At 58.0% G+C, this 26016-nt stretch overlaps 1 protein-coding gene across 2 annotated transcripts in view; it reads left to right on the top strand.

The window, feature by feature from the left end:
- Positions 1-26016, top strand: part of MUC4 (mucin 4, cell surface associated) — a 69391-nt gene that overhangs the window by 31748 nt on the left and 11627 nt on the right. For both annotated transcript variants that reach the window (XM_063806455.1, XM_054682433.1), the window contains 14 exons: positions 4680-4813; positions 8968-9132; positions 10790-10945; positions 12026-12156; positions 14430-14518; positions 15767-15946; positions 16093-16218; positions 16994-17113; positions 17620-17828; positions 18290-18380; positions 19531-19698; positions 20201-20302; positions 20669-20902; positions 24791-24928. In XM_063806455.1, coding sequence (XP_063662525.1) covers positions 4680-4813; positions 8968-9132; positions 10790-10945; positions 12026-12156; positions 14430-14518; positions 15767-15946; positions 16093-16218; positions 16994-17113; positions 17620-17828; positions 18290-18380; positions 19531-19698; positions 20201-20302; positions 20669-20902; positions 24791-24928 — 2043 coding nt within the window. The remainder of the gene's footprint in view (positions 1-4679; positions 4814-8967; positions 9133-10789; positions 10946-12025; positions 12157-14429; positions 14519-15766; positions 15947-16092; positions 16219-16993; positions 17114-17619; positions 17829-18289; positions 18381-19530; positions 19699-20200; positions 20303-20668; positions 20903-24790; positions 24929-26016) is intronic.

The following is a 26016-nucleotide window of genomic DNA, read 5'->3' as shown; positions in this document are numbered from 1 at the left end:
GTGGAAGGTATGAGTGTGGAAGGTATGAGTGTGGAAGGTATGAGTGTGGAAGGTATGAGTGTGGAAGGCATGAGTGTGGAAGGTATGGGTGTGGAACGTATGGGTGTGGAAGGTATGGCTGTGGAAGGTAAGGGTGTGGAAGGTATGAGTGTGGAAGGTATGGGTGTGGAAGGTATGGCCGTGGAAGGTATGGATGTGGAAGGTATGGGTGTGGAAGGTATGGATGTGGAAGGTATGGGTGTGGAAGGTATGGGTGTGGAAGGTATGGGTGTGGAAGGTATGGCCGTGGAAGGTATGGATGTGGAAGGTATGGGTGTGGAAGGTATGGCCGTGGAAGGTATGGGTGTGGAAGGTATGGGTGTGGAAGGTATGAGTGTGGAAGGTAAGGGTGTGGAAGGTATGGGTGTGGAAGGTATGGCCGTGGAAGGTATGGGTGTGGAAGGTATGGCCGTGGAAGGTATGGGTGTGGAAGGCATGGGTGTGGAAGGTATGAGTGTGGAAGGTAAGGGTGTGGAAGTTATGGGTGTGGAAGGTATGGCCGTGGAAGGTATGGGTGTGGAACGTATGGGTGTGGAAGGTATGGGTGTGGAAGGTATGGCCGTGGAAGGTATGAGTGTGGAAGGTAAGGGCGTGGAAGGTATGGGTGTGGAAGGTATGGCCGTGGAAGGTATGGGTGTGGAACGTATGGGTGTGGAAGGTATGGGTGTGGAAGGTATGGGTGTGGAAGGTATGGATGTGGAAGGTATGGGTGTGAAAGGTAAGGGTGTGGAAGGTATGGGTGTGGAAGATATGGGTGTGGAACGTATGGGTGTGGAAGGTAAGGGTGTGGAAGGTATGGATGTGGAAGGTATGGGTGTGGAAGGTATGGGTGTGGAAGGTAAGGCTGTGGAAGATATGGCCGTGGAAGGTAAGGGTGTGGAAGGTATGGGTGTGGAAGGTATGACTGTGGAAGGTATGGGTGTGGAAGGTATGGGTGTGGAAGGTATGGGTGTGGAAGGTATGGGTGTGGAAGTTAAGGGTTTGGAAGGTATGGCCGTGGAAGGTATGGGTGTGGAAGGTATGACTGTGGAAGGTATGGGTGTGGAAGTTTAGGGTGTGGAAGGTATGGCCGTGGAAGGTATGGGTGTGGAAGGTATGGGTGTGGAAGGTATGGCTGTGGAAGGTAAGGGTGTGGAAGGTATGGGTGTGGATGGTATGGGTGTGGAAGGTATGGGTGTGGAAGGTATGGGTGTGGAAGGTATGGGTGTGGAAGGTATGGGTGTGGAAGGTAAGGGTGTGGAAGGTATGGGTGGGGAAGGTATGGGTGTGGAAGGTAAGGGTGTGGAAGGTGTGGGTGTGGAAGGTATGGGTGTGGAAGGTATGGGTGTGGAAGGTAAGGGTGTGGAAGGTATGGCCGTGGAAGGTATGGGTGTGGAAGCTATGGGTGTGGAAGGTATGACTGTGGAAGGTATGGGTGTGGAAGGTATGGGTGTGGAAGTTTAGGGTGTGGAAGGTATGGCCGTGGAAGGTATGGGTGTGGAAGGTATGGGTGTGGAAGGTATGGGTGTGGAAGGTATGGGTGTGGAAGGTATGGCTGCGGAAGGTATGGATTTGGAAGGTATGGGTGTGGAAGTTATGGGTGTGGAAGGTATGGCCGTGGAAGGTGAAGGTGTGGAATGTGTGTGCGTGGAAGTTAAGGGTGTGGAAGGTAAGGGTATGGAAGGTATGGGTGTGGAAGTTATGGCCGTGGAAGGTATGGCCGTGGAAGGTATGGGTGTGGAAGGTATGGATGTGGAAGGTATGGGTGTGGAAGGTATGGGTGTGGAAGGTATGGCCGTGGACGGTATGGCCGTGGAAAGTATGGGTGTGGAAGGTATGGCCGTGGAAAGTATGGGTGTGGAAGGTATGGCCGTGGAAAGTATGGGTGTGGAAGGTATGGGTGTGGAAGGTATGGCCGTGGAAGGTATGGCCGTGGAAGATATGGCCGTGGAAGGTAAGGGTGTGGAAGGTATGGCCGTGGAAGGCATGGCCGTGGAAGGTAAGGGTGTGGAAGGTATGGCCGTGGAAGGTAAGGGTGTGGAAGGTATGGGTGTGGAAGGTAAGGGTGTGGAAGGTATGGGTGTGGAAGGTATGGGTGTGGAAGGTATGGGTGTGGAAGGTAAGGGTGTGGAAGGTATGGGTGTGGAAGGTAAGGGTGTGGAAGGTATGGCCGTGGAAGGTATGGCCGTGGAAGATATGGCCGTGGAAGGTAAGGGTGTGGAAGGTATGGGTGTGGAAGGTAAGGGTGTGGAAGGTATGGGTGTGGAAGGTATGGGTGTGGAAGGTATGGGTGTGGAAGTTATGACTGTGGAAGGTATGGCCGTGGAAGGTAAGGGTGTGGAAGGTATGGCCGTGGAAGGTAAGGGTGTGGAAGGTATGGGTGTGGAAGGTAAGGGTGTGGAAGTTATGGGTGTGGAAGGTATGGGTGTGGAAGGTATGGGTGTGGAAGGTAAGGGTGTGGAAGGTATGGCCGTGGAAGGTATGGCCGTGGAAGATATGGCCGTGGAAGGTAAGGGTGTGGAAGGTATGGGTGTGGAAGGTATGGGTGTGGAAGGTATGTGTGTGGAAGGTATGGGTGTGGAAGGTATGGGTTTGGAAGGTATGACTGTGGAAGGTATGGCCGTGGAAGGTAAGGGTGTGGAAGGTATGGCCGTGGAAGGTATGGCCGTGGAAGGTAAGGGTGTGGAAGGTATGGGTGTGGAAGGTAAGGGTGGGGAAGGTATGTGTGTGGAAGGTAAGGGTGTGGAAGGTATGGGTTTGGAAGGTATGACTGTGGAAGGTATGGCCGTGGAAGGTAAGGGTGTGGAAGGTATGGGTGTGGAAGGTAAGGGTGTGGAAGGTATGGGTGTGGAAGGTAAGGGTGTGGAAGGTATGGCCGTGGAAGGTATGGCCGTGGAAGATATGGCCGTGGAAGGTAAGGGTGTGGAAGGTATGGGTGTGGAAGGTAAGGGTGTGGAAGGTATGTGTGTGGAAGGTATGGGTGTGGAAGGTATGGGTGTGGAAGGTATGGGTGTGGAAGGTATGGGTGTGGAAGTTATGACTGTGGAAGGTATGGCCGTGGAAGGTAAGGGTGTGGAAGGTATGGGTGTGGAAGGTATGGGTGTGGAAGGTATGTGTGTGGAAGGTATGGGTGTGGAAGGTATGGGTGTGGAAGGTATGGGTGTGGAAGGTATGGGTGTGGAAGTTATGACCGTGGAAGGTATGGCCGTGGAAGGTAAGGGTGTGGAAGGTATGGGTGTGGAAGGTAAGGGTGTGGAAGGTATGGGTGTGGAAGGTAAGGGTGTGGAAGGTATGGCCGTGGAAGGTATGGCCGTGGAAGATATGGCCGTGGAAGGTAAGGGTGTGGAAGGTATGGGTGTGGAAGGTAAGGGTGTGGAAGGTATGTGTGTGGAAGGTATGGGTGTGGAAGGTATGGGTGTGGAAGGTATGGGTGTGGAAGGTATGGGTGTGGAAGTTATGACTGTGGAAGGTATGGCCGTGGAAGGTAAGGGTGTGGAAGGTATGGGTGTGGAAGGTAAGGGTGTGGAAGTTATGGGTGTGGAAGTTATGGGTGTGGAAGGTATGTGTGTGGAAGGTACGAGTGTGGTAGGTATGGCTGCAGAAGGTCGTCCCGGTGCTGCATGGGGAGCGGATCCCCGAAGCATTTGGGGTGGCTGAAAATGAGAAGAAGGGGAGCAAAAAGTGTGGCCGGCATGCGGGGAATCCTGTAGGCAACGGGAGCCAGGGAGGACTCAGTTTTGCATTGTACAAATGGCATTTAACAAGTGGTGCCTGGAGCGGTCCGATTTGCAGGCAGTGAGGAGGCCAGGAGAGCCTGTGGGTTTCCAAGCAGGACCAGGGAAGGGCGCCAAGGAGTCGGCAGCTGCGAGAAATATTTGGGACAAGGTTTCTCAAACTGGAGCCCGAGGGCCTCTAGGGAGTCCTAGGTTAAATTGGAGGGGTCTTCAAGTTTATCTGGAGAAAGGTCGTCTTAGGAAACAAGTCTCATTCCCTGAAAAGGGCTTTGCAGTTACTCATCTTCATTGCGCTGGACTTTTGTCTATTTTTTTTTTTTTTTTTTTTTTTGAGACGGAGTTTTCGCTCTTGTTGCCCAGGCTGAAGTGCAGTGGCACGATCTCAGCTCACTGGAACCTCAGCCTCCCGGGTTCAAGCGATTCTCCTGCCTCAGCCTCCCGAGTGGCTGGGATTACAGGCATGCGCCACCACACCCGGCTAATTTTTGTATTTTAAGTAGAGACAGGGCTTCTCCATTTTGGTCAGGCTGGTCTCGAACTCCTGACCTCGTGATCCTCCTGCCTCAGCCTCCCAAAGTGCTGGGATTACAGGCGTGAGCCACTGCACCCAGCATGGACTTTTGTCTTTTAACCCTGAAAAGGACTGGGACTAAGAGATTGAGAATCGTTTGCTGGTATTCTGACAGCAGAACCTGTTTTTCTCCAAGCTGGGGAAGGATGAGAGGCGCAGTTTAGGGAGTAAAATGACCACATGCATTCAATGTGGGTGGAGAGGGAGTAAGAAGAACCCTCGATGGCTGCCTCTGGGGCCCTCGGGGAACACGGGACAGGTGTGGGCAGCCTGCGGGGAGCGATCTGGGATCCCTTTCAGCCCTAAAGAAGGCCCAGGCCCACTTGGACTTCCTGCTCTTCTCTGTCCTGGCCCAGGAGTTTCCCTCTTCCCCTATGGGGCAGGCGCCGGGGACCTGAAGTTCGTCAGGAGGACCGTGGACTTCACCTCCCCACTCTTCAAGCCGGCGACAGGCTTCCCCCTTGGCTCCTCTCTCCGTGATTCCCTCTACGTGAGTCCGGGCTGCGGCCCGCGCAGCCTGAACTCCCCGGGCCCACTTCTCTCTCCTGCTTCGAGATGGAACCCAGAGGCAGAGGGAATGGAAGCAGCCTTGGCTGGGCCCCTCGTCCACCCCCGCAGCCTCCTTAATGTCAGGCCTCTGCCTGAGGAACACCGGGTGCCAGGCGAGGGCTGCCCAACCCACCGCTGCTTCTGCGGGGCCTTCTCAGGAGTAAAAAGCTACTCTTGGGGAACTGGACTGTTCCTGCCGTTTCCACCTTCTGGGATTCGTCTCTGGCCCCCTGGTCCCTGCCTCCTGGAGCAGAGTTGGAGGGACAGTCCTGGCTCCTGTGGCCCTGAGGGAGGAGGTTGAGTCCGAACACAGCATGAGAGGGCGACTGAGCGATGGAGAGGGTGTCCACACCTGCTGAGCGATAGACAGAGGGTGTCCACACCTGATGAGCAATGGAGAGAGGGTGTCTACACCTGCTGAGCAATAGAGAGAGGTTTCCACCTGCTAAGAGATGGAGATGGGGTGTCTGCACCCCTGATCGATGGAGAGAGGGTGTCTGCACCCGTGAGCGATAGAGAGAGGGTGTCTACACCTCTGAGCGATGGAGAGAGGGTGTCTACACCTGCTGAGCGATAGAGAGAGGTTTCCACCCGCTAAGTGATGGAGATGGGGTGTCTGCACCCCTGAGCAATGGAGAGAGGGTGTCTACACCCCTGAGTGATGGAGAGGGGGTGTCTACACCCCTGAGCGATGGAGAGAGGGTGTCTACACCCCTGAACGATGGACAGAGGTTTCCACCCGCTAAGTGATGGAGATGGGGTGTCTGCACCCCTGAGCGATGGAGATGGGGTGTCTGCACCCCTGAGCGATGGAGATGGGGTGTCTGCACCCCTGAGCGATGGAGAGAGGGTGTCTACACCCCTGAGCGATGAAGGGAGGGTGTCTACACCCCTGAGCGATGGAGAGAGGGTGTCTACACCCCTGAGCGATGGAGAGAGGGTGTCTACACCCCTGAGCGATGGAGGGAAGGTGTCTACACCCCTGAGCGATGGAGGGAGGGTGTCTACACCCCTGAGCGATGGAGGGAGGGTGTCTACACCCCTGAACGATGGGGAGAGGGTGTCTACACCTGCTGAGCGATAGAGAGAGGTTACCACCCCCTAAGTGATGGAGATGGGGTATCTGCACCCCTGAGCGATGGAGAGAGGGTGTCTACACCCCTGAGCGCTGAAGGGAGGGTGTCTACACCCCTGAGCGATGGAGAGAGGGTGTCTACACCCCTGAGCGATGGAGAGAGGGTGTCTACACCCCTGAGCGATGGAGAGAGGGTGTCTATACCCCTGAGCGATGGAGAGAGGGTGTCTACACCCCTGAGCGATGGAGGGAGGGTGTCTACACCCCTGAGCGATGGAGAGGGGGTGTCTACACCCCTGAGCGATGGAGAGAGGGTGTCTACACCCCTGAGCACTGAAGGGAGGGTGTCCACCCCTGAGCGATGGAGAGAGGGTGTCTTCACCCCTGAGCGATGGAGAGAGGGTGTCTACACCCCTGAGCGATGGAGAGAGGGTGTCTATACCCCTGAGAGATGGAGAGAGGGTGTCTACACCCCTGAGTGATGAAGGGAGGGTGTCTACACCCCTGAGCACCCCTGAGCGATGAAGGGAGGGTGTCTATACCCCTGAGCAATGGGGAGAGGGTGTCTACACCCCTGAGCGATGGAGAGAGGGTGTCTACACCCCTGAGCAATGGAGAGAGGGTGTCTACACCCCTGAGCAATGAAGGGAGGGTGTCTACACCCCTGAGCGATGGAGAGAGGGTGTCTACACCCCTGAGCGATGGAGAGAGGGTGTCTATACCCCTGAGAGATGGAGAGAGGGTGTCTACACCCCTGAGCGATGAAGGGAGGGTGTCTACACCCCTGAGCACCCCTGAGTGATGAAGGGAGGGTGTCTATACCCCTGAGCAATGGGGAGAGGGTGTCTACACCCCTGAGCGATGGAGAGAGGGTGTCTACACCCCTGAGCAATGGAGAGAGGGTGTCTACACCCCTGAGCAATGAAGGGAGGGTGTCTACACCCCTGAGCGATGGAGAGAGGGTGTCTACACCCCTGAGCGATGGAGAGAGGGTGTCTACACCCCTGAGCGATGGAGAGAGGGTGTCTACACTTGCTGAGCGATAGAGAGAGGGTGTCTACACCAGTTGAGCGATAGAGAGAGGGTGTCCACACCTGCTGAGCAATAGAGAGAGGTTTCCACCCGCTAGGTGACGGAGATGGGGTGTCTGCACCTCTGAGCGATGGAGAGAGGGTGTCTACACCTGCTGAGCGATAGAGAGAGGTTTCCACCCGCTAACTGATGGAGATGGGGTGTCTGCACCCCTGAGCTATGGAGAGAGGGTGTCTACATCCCTGAGCGATGGAGAGAGGGTGTCTACACCTGCTGAGCAATGGAGAGAGGTTTCCACCCGCTAAGTGATGAAGATGGGGTGTCTACACCCCTGAGCGATGGAGAGAGGGTGTCTACACCTGCTGAGCAATAGAGAGAGGGTGTCTACACCTGCTGAGCGATAGAGAGAGGTTTCCACCCGCTAAGTGATGGAGATGGGGTGTCTGCACCCCTGAGCGATGGAGAGAGGGTGTCTACACCTGCTGAGCAATAGAGAGAGAGTGTCTACACCCCTGAGCAATGGAGAGAGGGTGTCTACACCCCTGAGCGATGGAGAGAGGGTGTCTATACCCCTGAGCGATGGAGAGAGGGTGTCTATACCCCTGAGTGATGGAGAGAGGGTGTCTACACCCCTGAGCGATGAAGGGAGGGTTTCTACACCCCTGAGCACCCCTGAGTGATGAAGGGAGGGTGTCTATACCCCTGAGCAATGGAGAGAGGGTGTCTACACCCCTGAGCGATGGAGAGAGGGTGTCTACACCCCTGAGCGATGGAGGGAGGGTGTCTGCACCCCTGAGCGATGGAGAGGGGGTGTCTGCACCCCTGAACGATGGAGAGGGTGTCCACACCCCTGAGCAATGAAGGGAGGGTGTCCATACCCCTGAGCGATGGAGACAGGGTGTTTACACCCCTGAACGATGGAGAGAGGGTGTCTACACCCCTGAGCGATGGAGAGAGGATGTCTACAGCCCTGAGCGATGGAGAGAGGGTGTCTACACCCCTGAGTGATGGAGAGAGGGTGTCTACAGCCCTGAGCGATGGAGAGAGGGTGTCTACACCCCTGAGCGATGAAGGGAGGGTGTCTACACCCCTGAGCGATGGAGGGAGGGTGTCTACACCCCTGTGTGATGGAGGGAGGGTGTCTACACCCCTGAGCAATGGGGAGAGGGTGTCTATACCCCTGAGCGATGGAGAGAGTGTATCTACACCTGCTGAGCAATAGAGAGAGGTTTCCACCCCCTAAGTGATGGAGAGAGGGTGTCTACACCCCTGAATGATGGAGAGAGGGTGTGTATACCCCGAGCGATGGAGAGAGGTTTCCACCCGCTAAATGATGGAGATGGGGTGTCTGCACCCCTGAGCGATGGAGAGAGGGTGTCTACACCCCTGAGCGATGGAGAGAGGGTATCAACACCCCTGAGCGATGGAGAGAGGTTGTCTACACCTGCTGAGCAATAAAGAGAGGTTTCCACCCCCTAAGTGATGGAGATGGGGTGTCTGCACCCCTGAGCGATGGAGAGAGGGTGTCTACACCCCTGAGCGACGGAGGGAGAGCTCCACCCACTAAGCGACCGAGGGAGAGCTCCACCCCCTGAGCGATGGAGAGAGGGTTCCACCCCCTGAGCGATGGAAGGAGGGCTCCACCCCCTGAGCCCCACCTAATGTGTCGCAAACTTCAGGATAGGGCCCAGGGGACTGGTCAAGAGGGGTGTGCCTGTGAGGGGCTGGTCCACAGCCAGGGATCTGCAGTGAAACAGGACCAAACCTACCACCCGAGGACGCAAGGGATGGCCTGAGGGCGGAGCATTCTGTGAGATTACATGGAAAGGGCTCTCCCCAAGCCAGGACACAGGAGGTGACTTCCAGGGGTTGTTAGCATGTCTAAAGCTCTACCCTTGGGGGTCACGCTTTTGAGGAGCTGGACCAAGGCTGGGACTTTCCTCCCCACTTCCCTCCCTGAATGCTGACCACAAAACCCATGTGCTCAGTTCACAGACAATGGCCAGATCATCTTCCCAGAGTCAGACTACCAGATTTTCTCCTACCCCAACCCACTCCCAACAGGCTTCACAGGCCAGGACCCTGTGGCCCTGGTGGCTCCATTCTGGGACGATGCTGACTTCTCCACTGGTCGGGGGACCACATTTTATCAGGTGAGCCTTTCAAAGCCTGGCAGTCAGGATCCCCCAGCAGCTGGCAAGGGAGACAAAGAGCTGTGTGGAAGGCATTGCCATAGTTGCTGCTGTGACAGCCCCTGCAGCAGGGGACTGAGGCTTAAATATGGGTGTGGGAGGAAGCAGTCAAGGGACATTAAGCTGACTCAGGAATACCCCAACGCAGCCACGAGACTGACCAGGAATACCCCAACCCAACCACGAGACTGACCAGGAATACCCCAACCCGGCCGCGAGACTGACCAGGAATACCCCAACCCAACCACGAGACTGACCAGGAATACCCCGACCCAACCACGAGACTGACCAGGAATACCCCAACCCGGCCGCGAGACTGACCAGGAATACCCCAACCCGGCTGCGAGACTGACCAGGAATACCCCAACCCGGCCGCGAGACTGACCAGGAATACCCCAACCCAACCGCGAGACTGACCAGGAATACCCCAACCCGGCCGCGAGACTGACCAGGAATACCCCAACCCAACCACGAGACTGACCAGGAATACCCCAACCCGGCCGCGAGACTGACCAGGAATACCCCAACCCAACCACGAGACTGACCAGGAATACCCCAACCCAACCACGAGACTGTCCAGGAATACCCCAACCCGGCCGCGAGACTGACCAGGAATACCCCAACCCAACCACGAGACTGACCAGGAATACCCCAACCCAACCATGAGACTGACCAGGAATACCCCAACCCGGCTGCGAGACTGAGCAGGAATACCCCAACCACGAGACTGACCAGGAATACCCCAACCCGGCCGCGAGACTGACCAGGAATACCCCAACCCAACCACGAGACTGACCAGGAATACCCCGACCCAGCCACGAGACTGACCAGGAATACCCCGACCCGGCCATGAGACTGACCAGGAATACCCCGACCTGGCCACGAGACTGACCAGGAATACCCCGACCCGGCCGCGAGACTGACCAGGAATACCCCGACCCGGCCGCGAGACTGACCAGGAATACCCTAACCCGGCCGCGAGACTGACCAGGAATACCCCAACCCAACCACGAGACTGACCAGGAATACCCCAACCCAGCCACGAGAAGACCTGCAGGTGACGGGGGATAGGGGCTGACAATTCGGCCTTTGATTGTAAAATCAGGCTGCAGGGGGTCTTTCCTAACAAAAGTGAGTCAAGAGGGCCTGTCCTGTGCTCCTGGACTGGGTGAATAACTCCAGAGGAAACGTGATGAAAGCTACTGCAGGAAGTGTGGACCGTGCCCCTGCCACGGACAGGGCAGTGTGGAGGCTCCAAGAGGAAGAGACTCATGCCTGTTCTCAAGAAGCTGCAGATTAGGCATGGGGAGGTAAAAGTGGGCCCGAGTGGCTCTGCTCTCTGGACCAGTTTGAGCTAAGACGCTTGAGTTCAAGTCCAGAGGTCTTGGACGTCTGGGCCACGACCCTGCAGTCTGCACACTGCAGGCCTTCCTGCAGCCCAAGTTTGAATTGAACTTCACCTCAGAAGAGCTCACGGCAAAAATGCAGGCCTGGGACAGGGGAGGGCAGGCCATGTGGGTGGGCTAAAGTGGGCAGGGTCCTCAGGCAGAAAGTGGGGGGGTCCATGTGTAGGAGTGGGACCCTCGTTGGCTTGTTCTCATCTGCCCTCCTTTCCTAGGAATACGAGACGTTCTATGGTGAACACAACCTGCTAGTCCAGGAGGCCGAGTCTTGGATTAGAAAGATCACAAACAACGGGGGCTACAAGGCCAGGTGGACCCTAAAGGTCACGTGGGTCAATGCCCACGCCTATCCTGCCCAGTGGACCCTCGGGGTGAGTAGACCCCTAGGCAGCTCCCAGGAGCTATCTGGGAGTCAGACATCCTGGAATCCTAGGCAGGGGCCACTCTTCCAAAATCCTCTCTGGCTCTAGGAAAGATTGCTAATTATAGCAAGCCCCCCCACCGCCACCCCCCCACTGCCCCCCCCCCCCCACTGCCACCACTGTTGGCTGAGCACTCACTGTGGGCCCGGCCTGTCTCGGCCCTTTGCCTACTTGACCTCACAGCAGCCCAGCAAACCGGGTATTATTAGGCTGAAACATAGCAAGTGGCATTTTTGTAAGTCAAAAATGTCTGGCTATTCACAATTTCACGTGGCTCAGTCTGGTATTATGCTCCCCATTTTACAGATGAGGAAGACAATGGTTAGAGAGGTTAAGTAACTTGTTCAGAGTCACGCCGCTGGCAAATGGCAAAGCCAGGCCTGAGTGGAGCTTCTTCTGACTCCAGCCTCTGGCTCTTAAGCACAGGCTCATCCAGCGGGCACAGGGTGCACCACACCATCTCCTCTGTCCTCCCTCCGAGGACCCCGCTCTTGTAGTCACCAAGTTCTTCCTTATGCCTGGTCTAAAGTCACTCATTTCTTCATTCACTCGACAAAAGTTCACTGGTCACCTACTGTGGACAACGTGTGCGCCTTCAGTGAACCCCAGTGTCATCCATGCTGTTTAGATGGAGGAGACAATTTGGGCAATGTCCTTAAATATCCGCGCGGGAGCTAATGAAGCCTCCTCTCTAGCTCTCTGGTATCTTGGCTGATCTCAGGTTCTGGTAGCTTTCTCTAACAAACACTCATCTAACTGAATTGTAACCCAGAACCCTTTATCTCCCCTCCTGGAAGAAAGTCACCAAAAGGCAAATCCACCGTGGTAAGTGCGTTCACACCCAGGGTGAAAGCTGCCCTCACTGACCCAAAACTTGCCAGCATTTTGGGCCCATGCCTTTGCTGTGGGCAGACCAGGAACAGGTGCTGTACATGTCAGAGCAGGGCTGTGGGACGGGCGGGGGGACATAAGAGAGGAGACCCCGGATCTCTCACGGGCATCCCTGTGTTTGCTTCCACCCACCCCCAGAGCAACACCTACCAAGCCATCCTCTCCACGGACGGGAGCAGGTCCTATGCCCTGTTTCTCTACCAGAGCGGTGGGATGCAGTGGGACGTGGCCCAGCGCTCAGGCAACCCGGTGCTCATGGGCTTCTCCAGGTAGGATGGGAGGGGCTGTCAGCACTGAGCAGTTGGCAGGGAGGGGTGTAGAGTCGGCTTTCGCTGCACACACACTCCCATCCTGGGGCAAGGCGGGAACCCTCCTGGCTGGTGCTTCTGACTCACGCTGACTCCAGCTCCCACTGGGGCCAGGCATCTGGCTGCTTCCCATGACAAGATCACCCATTTGTCCGCCATGCCCTTTCCCATCCCAGTCCCCGTGTGTTGTAATCATTCCCAGAGCTTTGGCTTCCCTGATTTCCACTGACATTAGCTGGCCTCTCTTACCTTCTCAAATATCATGATAATAACAGCCAAGACTGATGGCACTAACACTTCGTGTACATTACTGCATGTCATGATCACAGCCACCCCACGAGGCAGATACTATTTATCATCCCCATTCTACAGATCAGGAAACAGATACAAATAGACTAGCAATTTGCCTAAAGTCCCAGAGCTGGGAAGTGGCAACATGGAGATTTGAACCCAGACATCTGAGGCTAGAATCTGCCTTCCTGACTTCCTGAGAATTACCCACTTATCCAGGGGGCACCCAAAAGCTTATATGGAGCCGGTGGTGAAGGGAGAGAGGAGGCACGGGGCTGTGGGCGGTTGAAATGTGGATTCCCGTGTGTGGGAGGCTGTCTCCGATGTAGCAGTGAGCCATCTCTGTTCCCATATGCTGGGGTGTGGCAATCAGTACGAAGGCCACATGTCTTTTGTTCTTGATAATTGCTGCAAATGTCTTCTCTTACATTGAGTGTGTTCAGGTTACCCCTTTGATTACACTGCTTTCACTAGTTTCTTGGTGTGCTATGAAGGAGAAAGGAGGGGAATTACCCAACTCTAGGAATTTCACACGGTCCAGGTACACCCAAGGAAGGTGTCACGCAGGGGTGCATCATCCTGCTTGTGTCAGGGAGGAGGAAAAGCCCAAGAGTCCCCACTCTGCGGCAGGCACCCAGGGTGGGGCTGCAGGCGGCTGCTCCAGGCTTTCCTCCTTCCCGGGCCATGCTCGGACCCCACACCTGGGGACGGTGATGGTGATAGTGGTGGTGGTGGTGGTGGTAGTGGCAGTGGAGGTGGCAGTGGTGGTGGTGATGGTGGTGATGGTGGTGGTGGTGGTGGTGGCGATGGTGGTGGTGATGGTGGTGATGGTGGTGTTGGGGGTGATGGTGGCGATGGTGGTGGTGATGGTGGTGGTGGTGATGGTGGTGGTGGCGATGGTGGTAGTGTTGGGTGTGGCGGTGATGGTGGTGGTGGTAGTGTTGGTGGTGGTGATGGTGATGGTGATGGTGGTGATGGTGGTGGTGGTGGCGATGGTGGTGGTGATGGTGGTGTTGGGGGTGATGGTGGCGATGGTGGTGGTGATGGTGGTGGTGGTTATGGTGGTGATGATGGTGGTGGCGATGGTGGTGATGGTGGTGGTGGTGGTGATGGTGGTGGTGGCAATGGTGGTAGTGTTGGGTGTGGCAGTGATGGTGGTGGTGGTAGTGTTGGTGGTGGTGATGGTGATGGTGGTGATGGTGATGATGATGGTGGTGGTGGTGATGGTGATGGTGGTGGTAGTGTTGGTGGTGGTGATGGTGATGGTGGTGGTAGTGTTGGTGGTGACGATGGTGGTGGTGGTGGTAGTGCTGGCGATGGTGGTGGTGGTGGTGGCAGCAGTGGCAGCATCTGTTGTATCAAGGCCTCACTCAGTTCTGAGGGATTTGCAGATGTTACTGCATTTAATCCTCACAATACAGTGAGGTAGGTGCCACTGTAATCCTTTTTATACAGATGTGAAAAGTAAGAATCAGAGAGGGTCAGTAACTTGTCTGTGGTCACCAAGCTAGTAAGTGGGGGGATCAGCAGTTGAATCCATCACTGCCTAACTCCAGAAACTGGCTCTTAACCATCACAATACACTGTCCCTAGAGTCTGTCCCGCTCCAAACCCTCTGCTTGTTGAAGGGAAACAAACAGAAATGAGGCCTGAACTCTGTTGTTTTCACGCCCCTGTCTCATGACCAAGCGGACCTGCCAGTTTCTTGCAGCTAGCGATCAGATGTGGAATCGGTTAGAGCCTCCTACCTCTGCCCATCCATCTTGTCCCCTCTCCTGCTCAGTGCTGGGGCTTGACGATGGGGGCTGGCTGACCCACTGACCCACTGCCCGCCTAGCTGGTTGACCAGCTGCTGACCGGCTAGCGGGATGAATGGACGCCTTGCAACCGCGAGGCAAGAGCCTGTGCACGGCAGAGGCCTGAGAGTCTCTCCTTTCCTGCAGTGGAGATGGCTATTTCGAAAACAGCCCACTGATGTCCCAGCCAGTGTGGGAGAGGTATCGCCCTGATAGATTCCTGAATTCCAACTCAGGTAAAAGTGCCACCTTATCACACCTGAGCTGGCCTCAAGCCCTCGCGTGTCCCCCAGCCCATACACCATCACAGTCCTCGTGTGTCCTCCAGCCCATACACCATCGCAGTCCTAGAGGGCACCTCCCTAACATCACGGCCATCCTGAAGGGCCTCCCCCACACAGTTCAACCTCCTACAGGTCTAGGTGGGATGTGGCACCGCCCAGGGAGCAGCTGGCACCTCCTGCACCCCTGGACACAGCACAGTCTCAGAGGGGGCTACATCTCCTCCCTCAGATGAACCAGCCCAAGAGGGCTCTCGGGGGGCCCAGATCCTGGAAGTGAGGACAGGGTCTTGTGGGAGGTGGGATTTGAATGGGCAGTTCAGACAATACTCCAAGTGTCCTGTCCAGAGCAGGAATGAGAACCCAGGTGAGATCCTTTAAGAAAATCTACCAGCTGGGCGCCATGGCTCACACCTGTAATCCCAGCACTTTGGGAGGCTGAGGTGGGCGGATCACTTGAGGTCAGGAGTTCGAGACCAGCCTGGCCAACATGGTGAAATTCTGTCTCTACTAAAAATACAAAAATTAGCCAGACGTTGTGGCGCACACCTGTAATTCCAGCTACTCAAGAGGCTGAGGCAGGAGAATTGTTTGAACCTGGGAGGTGGAGTTTGCAGCGAGCCGAGATCGCGCCACTGCTCTCCAGCCTGGGTGACAGAGTGAGACTCCATCTCAAAAAGAGAGAATCTACCAAGAAGAGGCCCGGAGGTCTCACGTTCATTGTCATCATTTACTGGGCACCTGCCGTGTGCTGGACACCGTGCTAACAGCCAGAAACAAAGGAAAAAGACCAACTGTGTTTTCTCTCAAAGAGCTTTCATGCGGGTAGAAAGACAAGCGTCAAGAGGCAAACAATGGCGCCTTCTCCATGACTCAGTCCAGAGGCCCCAATGGGAAAGAAATAATAGTTTCCAAAATGTGATAGGTTGAAGGACATTTTAGCCTTAGAAACCAGCCACGTGAACTGTGAAGTGTAAATCCAGTTCTATTTGTTCTGTGGCAACCACGTTTGGTCGTCAGAAGCAGACGCTAAGTCAAGCGAGGGGCTTTGGGGGAGGAATTGTTGCCCATCTGACTTGGGTCCAAAGAGGTGAGAAGTGGCAGGAGGGGGTGCATTTGTGAGTTTTGGTTGACCCTAAAGCTGAGACAGGGCCTGCAGCCCCAGCCCTGGATAAGCCCTTTCCCCCCCATCCCCGACCTCAGGCCTCCAAGGGCTGCAGTTCTACAGGCTACACCGGGAAGAAAGGCCCAACTACCGTCTCGAGTGCCTGCAGTGGCTGAAGAGCCAGCCTCGGTGGCCCAGCTGGGGCTGGAACCAGGTCTCCTGCCCTTGTTCCTGGCAGCAGGGACGACGGGACTTACGATTCCAACCCGTCAGCATAGGTGACACCTCCTTCCCGCCCCCCACAAGCCCACCCACCACCTCTCTGCTCACGCCCTCAGCCTCTCCCCAGAAACAGCCCCTGCTTGTTCCCACCCCGCCCCTGGCAGCCCCAGCCTGGGCCTGAGTGGGACTGGACTTGTTTCAGGTCGCTGGGGCCTCGGCAGCAGGCAGCTGTGCAGCTTCACCTCCTGGCGAGGAGGCGTGTGCTGCAGCTACGGGCCCTGGGGAGAGTTTCGTGAAGGCTGGCACGTGCAGCGTCCTTGGCAGTTGGGTGCGTGAGTCCGTGATCTCAATCCCACCTTCCCAGCCAAGTAGGGGACCCTCAGCATGAAGCCTCTTGTCCTCATTCCTTCCCAGACCCTTCCCCTCTCTGGGCCTCCACTTCCTGATCGGGTAACGTTAGGAAGCTTCCAACATCCCCACCAGCGGACATTCGGGGATGTATGAGCTGAGAGCCTCTTTCCCCATCTCTCTACCTGGCTCCACATCCCCAGGCCAGAGTGGGGCCGTTTCTCCAGGCAAGAAGAGAGCGCCTAGGCTGACCCCGTCTCTGTAGACCCAGATGAGCAGGATGTTTGGGGGAAGACTGAGAGTCAGCTCCCACAGAGACGCTCCAAGGGAGCTGGAGAGCGCAGGGGTGTGGGGTCACGTGGTCTGTGTCCTCCCGTTCTCTCCCCTGTCCCATGGCAGTTTCCACAGTTCCCAGACCGTCAGCCGTGCCCTCCCCACTCCCAGCACATTGAGAGCAGCAGTACTTGGCTCTCCACCCTCAAGACAGGAAATTTGCTTAGCTCCTACCATGCGCCCTGCTGCACAGTGGCCCCAATGCCTGCAAAAGAGACAGCACCCTATCCACTGCCCAAGGTCATGAGAAGGGCCATGCTGGATTCCAAAGCCATGCTCTTGCCACCAACACCACCCTGCCCTACCAAGCTCTCCACCAACACCGCCCTGCCCTGCCCTGCCAAGCTCTCCACCAACACCACCCTGCCCTGCCAAGCTTCTCCAGGTCCTCAACCTCCCCGACTCACTGCTGTTCTCCGCAGCCCAGGAACTGGAGCCGCAGAGCTGGTGCTGCCGCTGGAATGACAAGCCCTACCTCTGTGCCCTGTACCAGCAGAGGCGGCCCCACGTGGGCTGTGCTACATACAGGCCCCCACGGCCCGGTGAGCGACAGGGCCCAGGCCCAGGAAGAGCCTCTGGGGAGGGGGAGCTTCTGGGCTTCCGGGAGGTGGCATCTGGATAAGGAGTAGGGGCAGAGCTGTGGCCACAAGGGAAGATGGAGATGACGCCAGTGATGGGCAGACGGTCAGTGGAGGGGCTTTGTACCTGAGTTGGGGAAGGAGTGAGAATAGCGGGGCACGAAAATGCAAGGAGGCTTGAGGGGAGGATTCTGTGCTCCGTGAACATCTCCCCAGCTGAGTCCGCCCGGACAAGTGCCCCAGTCGACTGCAGTGAGGAACCTCGGCCCTGAGTCCTCCTGGACAAGTGCCCCAGCCAACTGCAGTGAGGAATCTCACCCTGAGTCCTGCTGGACAAGTGCCCCAGCCGACTGCAGTGAGGAATCTCACCCTGAGTCCTCCTGGACAAGTGCCGCACCTGCCTGCAGTGAGGAACCTCAGCCCTACACATGATTTGTCATGCTGAGGCGGCATCTCTTTTTTCCTTCCAGCCTGGATGTTCGGGGACCCCCACATCACCACCTTGGATGGTGTCAGTTACACCTTCAATGGGCTGGGAGACTTCCTGCTGGTCGGGGCCCAAGACGGGAACTCCTCCTTCCTGCTTCAGGGCCGCACCGCCCAGACTGGCTCAGCCCAGGCCACCAACTTCATCGCCTTTGCGGCTCAGTACCGCTCCAGCAGCCTGGGCCCCGTCACGGTGAGTGAGGGGCGCCGGGGACCTCCCTGCATTCCACCCACAGGGACCTTCGGCCACATACTGAGGCCGAGGAGAAGGAAGAGAGCGAAGGAGGGGAAGCCGGGCAGGAGGGAGGGAGGACACAGCCCATCCACGCAGCTGTCCGGGAGTAAATCCTGGGGATGGTGGATTAGGGCTCTGGCCCCACGGTTTCCCAGCTGCTTGGCTTCGAAGAAACTACTTAACTTGGTTTTCTCCTAGTAAGAATGGGGATGACATTACCTGCCTCACGGGCTGAAAACCATGCCTGGCCCTGCCGAGCACGCGGTAGACGGCGGCTGGCATCACCTCGGGCCGCGGCCTCCAGCGCCTTCCTCCCGGCCCAGGGCGCAGCTTCCAGCCCCAGGGGCTCTCCCAGCCGCTTTCCTGGGCGTCGGCTCCACCTGCGGGTCGGGCTCAGGCCCCCTCCCATCTCCTTCCAGGTCCAATGGCTCCTTGAGCCTCACGACGCAATCCGTGTCCTGCTGGATAACCAGACTGTGACATTTCAGCCTGACCATGAAGACGGCGGAGGTAGGCTGGGGAGCGCCGGCCGCCCCCTCCCCGCACCGGGAGCAGCGAGGTGGGCGGGAAGCCGCGTTGCGGTGCAGGGCCGAGTGCGTTGTGTTGCAGGGCCCGGTGCGTGGCGGTGCAGGGCCGAGTGCGTTGTGTTGCAGGGCCCGGTGCGTGGCAGTGCAGGGCCGGGTGCGTTGTGGTGCAGGGCCCGGTGCGTGGCGGTGCAGGGCCGAGTGCGTTGTGGTGCAGGGCCCGGTGCGTGGCGGTGCAGGGCCGGGTGCGTTGTGGTGCAGGGCCCGGTGCGTGGCGGTGCAGGGCCGAGTGCGTTGTGGTGCAGGGCCCGGTGCGTGGCGGTGCAGGGCCCGGTGCGTGGCGGTGCAGGGCCGGGTGCGTTGTGGTGCAGGGCCCGGTGCGTGGCGGTGCAGGGCCCGGTGCGTGGCGGTGCAGGGCCCGGTGCGTGGCGGTGCAGGGCCCGGTGCGTGGCGGTGCAGGGCCCGGTGCGTTGTGGTGCAGGGCCCGGTGCGTGGCGGTGCAGGGCCGGGTGCGTTGTGGTGCAGGGCCCGGTGCGTGGCGGTGCAGGGCCGGGTGCGTTGTGGTGCAGGGCCCGGTGCGTGGCGGTGCAGGGCCCGGTGCGTTGTGGTGCAGGGCCCGGTGCGTGGCGGTGCAGGGCCGGGTGCGTTGTGGTGCAGGGCCCGGTGCGTGGCGGTGCAGGGCCGGGTGCGTTGTGGTGCAGGGCCCGGTGCGTGGCGGTGCAGGGCCGGGTGCGTTGTGGTGCAGGGCCCGGTGCGTGGCGGTGCAGGGCCGGGTGCGTTGTGGTGCAGGGCCCGGTGCGTGGCGGTGCAGGGCCGGGTGCGTTGTGGTGCAGGGCCCGGTGCGTGGCGGTGCAGGGCCGGGTGCGTTGTGGTGCAGGGCCCGGTGCGTGGCGGTGCAGGGCCGGGTGCGTTGTGGTGCAGGGCCCGGTGCGTGGCGGTGCAGGGCCAAGAGAGTGCAGCCTCTACCCCTGAGCGGGGCCTGCAGCTCGCTGGCCTCTTCTCCGCCTCCAGCGCAGACCCCTCCCGGCTTCAGCCCCAGGGGCGGGGTGGGGGTGGTGCGGGCCAGGCAGGGCGCGGGTTTGGTGCGGGCCGTGGTGCCGACCTGGCTTCCTCTCCGCTGCCTCCCGATGCTCCAGGCCAGGAGACGTTCAACGCCACCGGAGTCCTCCTGAGCCGCAACGGCTCTGAGGTCTCGGCCAGCTTCGACGGCTGGGCCACCGTCTCGGTGATCGCGCTGTCCAACATCCTCCACGCCTCCGCCAGCCTCCCGCCCGAGTACCAGAACCGCACGGAGGGGCTCCTGGGTGAGGGCGACTCGGACCTGCCTCTGAGGCTCCGCGGAGCCAGCCGGAGCTCGGACCCCCACGCCGGCGGCCCGGGCAGCCCTGCTCGGCCTCCCTTTCTCGGCCTCCTTGGAGCAGAACCCTCGGGGCACAGAGCGGGCGCGGAGCCGAAGGGCTTCTCCAGCCTCCCCCGAGGCTCCCTTCCTGTCCTCCTCCCGCGCTAAGGGAGCATCAGGGGTGGGCTGCGGGGAGGCGGGGGGCACAGCCATCCTTTCTCGCTTTCCTCTTGCCTCCCACATCCTCCCGCCCTCCTCCACCGGGGCCCGCGTTTCCCCCCGCCCCTCCCGAAGGCAGATGGGCAGGGTGTGAGGGCCCGTCCTCCCGGCTCCCCTGGAGGCCTGATAGCAGGTGTAAGAGCAGAGGCTGCCAGGCCCTGGCCTCTCCCCACTGCGTCCGCCGGATGCTCCCCAGGAAGGGGACAGCTGCGTGCCCAGGGTGGCCAACCTCCCACTCTGTCCCTCAGGGGTCTGGAATAACAATCTGGAGGACGACTTCAGGATGCCCAATGGCTCCACCATTCCCCCAGGGAGCCCTGAGGAGATGCTTTTCCACTTTGGAATGGCCTGTGAGTCTGGGCAGGGCCCTGGGGCAGAGGGGCAGGTGAGGGGAGCTGCTATGTTTATGTTGTCCCCCTCGGCCCTGTGGGAAGCAGACCTCCATCCTCCCTAAGGTCTGAGGAATCTGTGCCCCCCCAGGGCTGTCCCCACCACCACCAGCCCACCTGCCTCTCTCTACCTGGAGGAGAGAATGGGGGACGTGGAGTGTCCTCTCTCACTGCAGCAGGTGTTTCTAGACTCAGAAGCTGGAAACCGCTCTGGCCCTGCACTCCCACCACCCTGCTCCAAGCCATATAAAGTGAGGGGTAGAGGTGGACACAGATGGAATAAGGTTGAGTGCCATGCCTGGTACCACCACGCTCTGTGTGTTACAGGGCAGATCAATGGGACAGGCCTCCTTGGCAAGAGGAATGACCAGCTGCCTTCCAACTTCACCCCTGTTTTCTACTCACAACTGCAAAAAAACAGCTCCTGGGCTGAACATTTGATCTCCAACTGTGACGGAGACAGCTCATGCATCTATGACACCCTGGCCCTGCGCAACGCAAGCATCGGACTTCACACGAGGGAAGTCAGTAAAAACTACGAGCAGGCGAACGCCACCCTCAGTAAGTGGCCCGAGGCCCGGGAAGGCCTTTTCAGAGTCGGGAGCAGATGAGGAGTTGCCCTTGCCTGACCCTGCTTTTCCCTGTGCACCTGCATTCACGGAGCAGATTCTTCCACTCCTGGCATTCCTCTGCTCAAACCCTTCAGAGACTTCCCTGGCTCTCTCCATCCTTGCAGTGGCCTTCGGCCCAGTTCAGCTTCTCAGAGCTCTTCTCCTAGTGCTGGACGCCTTCCCAGCCCCCTCCATCCATCCTAGCGCTGGACGCCTTCCCAGCCCCTCCACTCCATCCATCCTAGGGCTGGACGCCTTCCCAGCTCCCTCCATCCATCCTAGTGCTGGACGCCTTCCCAGCCCCTCCACTCCATCCTAGCGCTGGACGCCTTCCCAGCCCCCTCCACTCCATCCTAGCGCTGGACGCCTTCCCAGCCCCCTCCACTCCATCCTAGTGCTGGACGCCTTCCCAGCCCCCTCCACTCCATCCATCCTAGTGCTGGACGCCTTCCCAGCCCCCTCCACTCCATCCTAGTGCTGGACGCCTTCCCAGCTCCTCCATCCATCCTAGCGCTGGACGCCTTCCCAGCTCCCTCCACTCCATCCTAGTGCTGGACGCCTTCCCAGCCCCCTCCACTCCATCCTAGTGCTGGACGCCTTCCCAGCCCCCTCCACTCCATCCTAGCGCTGGACGCCTTCCCAGCCCCCTCCACTCCATCCTAGTGCTGGACGCCTTCCCAGCTCCCTCCACTCCATCCTAGTGCTGGACGCCTTCCCAGCTCCCTCCACTCCATCCTAGTGCTGGACGCCTTCCCAGCTCCCTCCACTCCATCCTAGTGCTGGACGCCTTCCCAGCCCCCTCCACTCCATCCTAGCGCTGGACGCCTTCCCAGCCCCCTCCACTCCATCCTAGCGCTGGACGCCTTCCCAGCCCCCTCCACTCCATCCTAGTGCTGGACGCCTTCCCAGACCCTCCACTCCATCCTAGTGCTGGACGCCTTCCCAGCCCCCTCCACTCCATCCTAGTGCTGGACGCCTTCCCAGCCCCTCCATCCATCCTAGCGCTGGACGCCTTCCCAGCCTCCTCCACTCCATCCTAGCGCTGGACGCCTTCCCAGCTCCCTCCATCCATCCTAGTGCTGGACGCCTTCCCAGCCTCTCCACTCCATCCTAGTGCTGGATGCCTTCCCAGCCCTCTCCATCCATCCTAGCACTGGACGCCTTCCCAGCCCCCTCCACTCCATCCTAGCGCTGGACGCCTTCCCAGCTCCCTCCATCCATCCTAGTGCTGGACGCCTTCCCAGCCCCTCCATCCATCCTAGCGCTGGACGCCTTCCCAGCCTCCTCCACTCCATCCTAGCGCTGGACGCCTTCCCAGCTCCCTCCATCCATCCTAGTGCTGGACGCCTTCCCAGCCTCTCCACTCCATCCTAGTGCTGGATGCCTTCCCAGCCCTCTCCATCCATCCTACCGCTGGACGCCTTCCCAGCCCCCTCCACTCCATCCTAGCGCTGGACGCCTTCCCAGCTCCCTCCATCCATCCTAGTGCTGGACGCCTTCCCAGCCCCTCCACTCCATCCTAGTGCTGGACGCCTTCCCAGCCCCCTCCACTCCATCCTAGCGCTGGACGCCTTCCCAGCCCCTCCACTCCATCCTAGTGCTGGACGCCTTCCCAGCCTCCTCCACTCCATCCTAGTGCTGGACGCCTTCCCAGCCCCCTCCATCCATCCTAGCGCTGGACGCCTTCCCAGCCCCCTCCACTCCATCCTAGTGCTGGACGCCTTCCCAGCCCCTCCACTCCATCCTAGTGCTGGACGCCTTCCCAGCCCCCTCCACTCCATCCTAGTGCTGGACGCCTTCCCAGCCCCCTCCACTCCATCCTAGCGCTGGATGCCTTCCCAGCCCCCTCCACTCCATCCTAGTGCTGGACGCCTTCCCAGCTCCCTCCACTCCATCCTAGTGCTGGACGCCTTCCCAGCTCCCTCCACTCCATCCTAGTGCTGGACGCCTTCCCAGCTCCCTCCACTCCATCCTAGTGCTGGACGCCTTCCCAGCCCCCTCCACTCCATCCTAGTGCTGGACGCCTTCCCAGCCCCTCCACTCCATCCTAGTGCTGGACGCCTTCCCAGCCCCCTCCACTCCATCCTAGTGCTGGACGCCTTCCCAGCCCCTCCATCCATCCTAGCGCTGGACGCCTTCCCAGCCTCCTCCACTCCATCCTAGCGCTGGACGCCTTCCCAGCTCCCTCCATCCATCCTAGTGCTGGACGCCTTCCCAGCCTCTCCACTCCATCCTAGTGCTGGATGCCTTCCCAGCCCTCTCCATCCATCCTAGCACTGGACGCCTTCCCAGCCCCCTCCACTCCATCCTAGCGCTGGACGCCTTCCCAGCTCCCTCCATCCATCCTAGTGCTGGACGCCTTCCCAGCCCCTCCACTCCATCCTAGTGCTGGACGCCTTCCCAGCCCCCTCCATCCATCCTAGCGCTGGACGCCTTCCCAGCCCCCTCCATCCACCCTAGTGCTGGACGCCTTCCCAGCCCCCTCCACTCCATCCTAGCGCTGGACGCCTTCCCAGCCCCTCCACTCCATCCTAGCGCTGGACGCCTTCCCAGCCCTCTCCATCCACCCTAGTGCTGGACGCCTTCCCAGCCCCCTCCACTCCATCCTAGCGCTGGACGACTTCCCAGCTCCCTGCACCCCAGCCCCGCAGGCTCCTCTGTGTTCTTCAAACACGCTAGGTGCGCTCAGCTCCCAGGCTTCACACGTGCTGTTCTCTTGCCTGGAATACCCTTCCTTCGCTGGACAGCCACACGCTTGCCCCTCTCCTCCTTTATGTCTTCATTCCAATGTCCCCTCCTCAGTGAGGCCTCTCTTGGCCGCCCTGTCTAAAATGTCACATTCACCCACACTTCGTGTTTGCCTTCCCTGCTTTATTTTTTTCTCCTTAGCATTTATAATTACTCAACATATTTTATAATTTTCACAGGTATCTTTTTTATTATTCATTCATGACTGTATCCTCACCACCCAGAACAGTGCCAGCCACTTAGCTCAATAAATGTTTGTTAAATGACTGACTGAATGAATGCGTGAAGCAACTATGAAATGGAAATGGCAGGGCTCCGAGAAACAGACCCGTGAAGAGGTTTCACTCCCTCTCTATTTCTGGACAAAAGCAATGTCCGTTTAGATGTGACCCTCCAGGTTTTGTGCATGTGTGTGTGTGTGCGTGTGTGCGTGCGTGTGTGTGTGTGTGTGTTTTGATGGAGTTTCGCTCTTGTTGCCCAGGCTGGAGTGCAGTGATGTGATCTCGGCTCATCGCAACCTCTGCCTCCCGGGTTCAAGCGATTCTTCTGTTTCAGCCTCCTGAGTAGCTGAGATTACAGGCACCCTCCACCATGCCTGACTAATTTTGTATTTTTAGTAGAGACAGGGTTTCACCATGTTGGTCAGGCTGGTCGCGAACTCCCGACCTCAGGTTATCCACCGGCCTCGGCCTCCCAAAGTGCTGGGATTACAGACATGAGACACCCAGCACCCTTCAGGTTTTCAGCCCTTTGCCAAAGGTACAACCCTTTGTAATGGTCTAAACAAATCTGCTCTCTAATTCACTTTTTGTCATACCCAGCATAGCACTGTGTTCAGGAAAGAATCTGAAAGGGGCTCTTTTTGAGGAGGTGGGGGGAGAGAAAGAGGCTAAAGATTTGGCTAGGTGGGCGGTACAGTCCCAGCCTGCTGTGCGTCAGTCGAGAGCAGGTACACAGAATAATTCCTTCTTCCAGAGGTGGGTCACAGTCCTGGGAATGCCTCACACATATTAGAGTTGAGAAAGAGAGGAGGCTGATGAAGCGGGAGACTGTCCTGCCTCGGAACCCCCGTTCCCTCTCTGTGTTTCAGATCAGTTCCCGCCCTCCATCAATGGTGGTCGTGTGGTTGAAGCCTACAAGGGGCAGACCACACTGATTCAGTACACTAGCAACGCCGAGGATGCCAACTTCACGCTCAGAGACAGCTGCACTGACTTGGAGCTCTTTGGTAGGAATATTTGGCTGGCTGGGGAGAGCGGGGAGGTGGGTAGGGGATGAGGTCAGAGTCAAATTTGGGAAATTCTGCATTGCTACACCCAGCAACACTTGCTGTCACTCTTTCATTTCAATATCCAGGACCGGCATTTCCGAGGAGCGATATCTATAACTCAGATAGGTGCCCCCCAGTAAGTAGTAGTGACGGGCTTATGGCGGTTTGGCCAGATAGCTAGAGTGACTCTGGGCACACAGAACTGATTCAAGGCCGGGCGCGGTGGCTCACGCCTGTCATCCCAGCGCTTTGGGAGGCCGAGGTGGGCGGATCATCTGAGGTCAGGAGTTCGACACCAGTCTGGCCAACATGGTGAAACCCTGTCTCTACTAAAAATACAAAAAAAAAAAAAAAAAAGCCAGGCATGGTGGTGCATGCCTGTAATCCCAGCTACTCAGGAGAGTGAGGCAGGAGAATCGCTTGAACCCAGGAGGCAGATGTTGCAGTGAGCTGAGATCGCGTCACTGCACTCCAGCCTGGTGACAGAGCGAGACTCTGTCTCAAAAAAAAAAAAAAAAAAAAAGATTCGAAGATCATTTAATCTCAATCTGATCATATATAGTCATCATCAGTCATGCATTCACCAAATTATTAGAATAATCAAGTGCAACATTTAAAATGACCAATTTACAACATTTTTATATCTATTAAAGGAAGGTTCTAGTGTAGGACAAGATTTAAAGAAATATGAAAAATACTTTCGTTTGGTGCCTTTCTTGCTCTTTTTGTCTGGTAACCATGTTTACCTAGCCGTGTCTCTCCTTGTCTGGTTTCCTGGGCTAGGACCCAGTAAAGTGCCATCGCTCCCTCTCCGTAAAGGTGTTAGAGACCCCGAGCCCTACATCCATGATCAGGGCCAAAGGGTCCAAGCACAAGGGATGCTGCTTTCGTCTGTTGCCAGCACTAATTCAAAGGGTCCAAGGGCATCAAAGGGATGCCACTTTCTGTCTGTTGCCAGCACTAATTCTGAGGGTGACTGTTCTTGGCTAAACCAAAGCCCTGGGGGGGCATATTCTGCGTTCTCTTTGCCTCTCTGCCTGATGTTC

The sequence above is a fragment of the Pan troglodytes genome, chromosome 2, assembly GCF_028858775.2.
Source record: "Pan troglodytes isolate AG18354 chromosome 2, NHGRI_mPanTro3-v2.0_pri, whole genome shotgun sequence".
In the NCBI taxonomy this organism is placed as follows: Eukaryota; Metazoa; Chordata; class Mammalia; order Primates; family Hominidae; genus Pan; species Pan troglodytes.
This window is presented reverse-complemented; position numbering and strand designations above follow the sequence as displayed.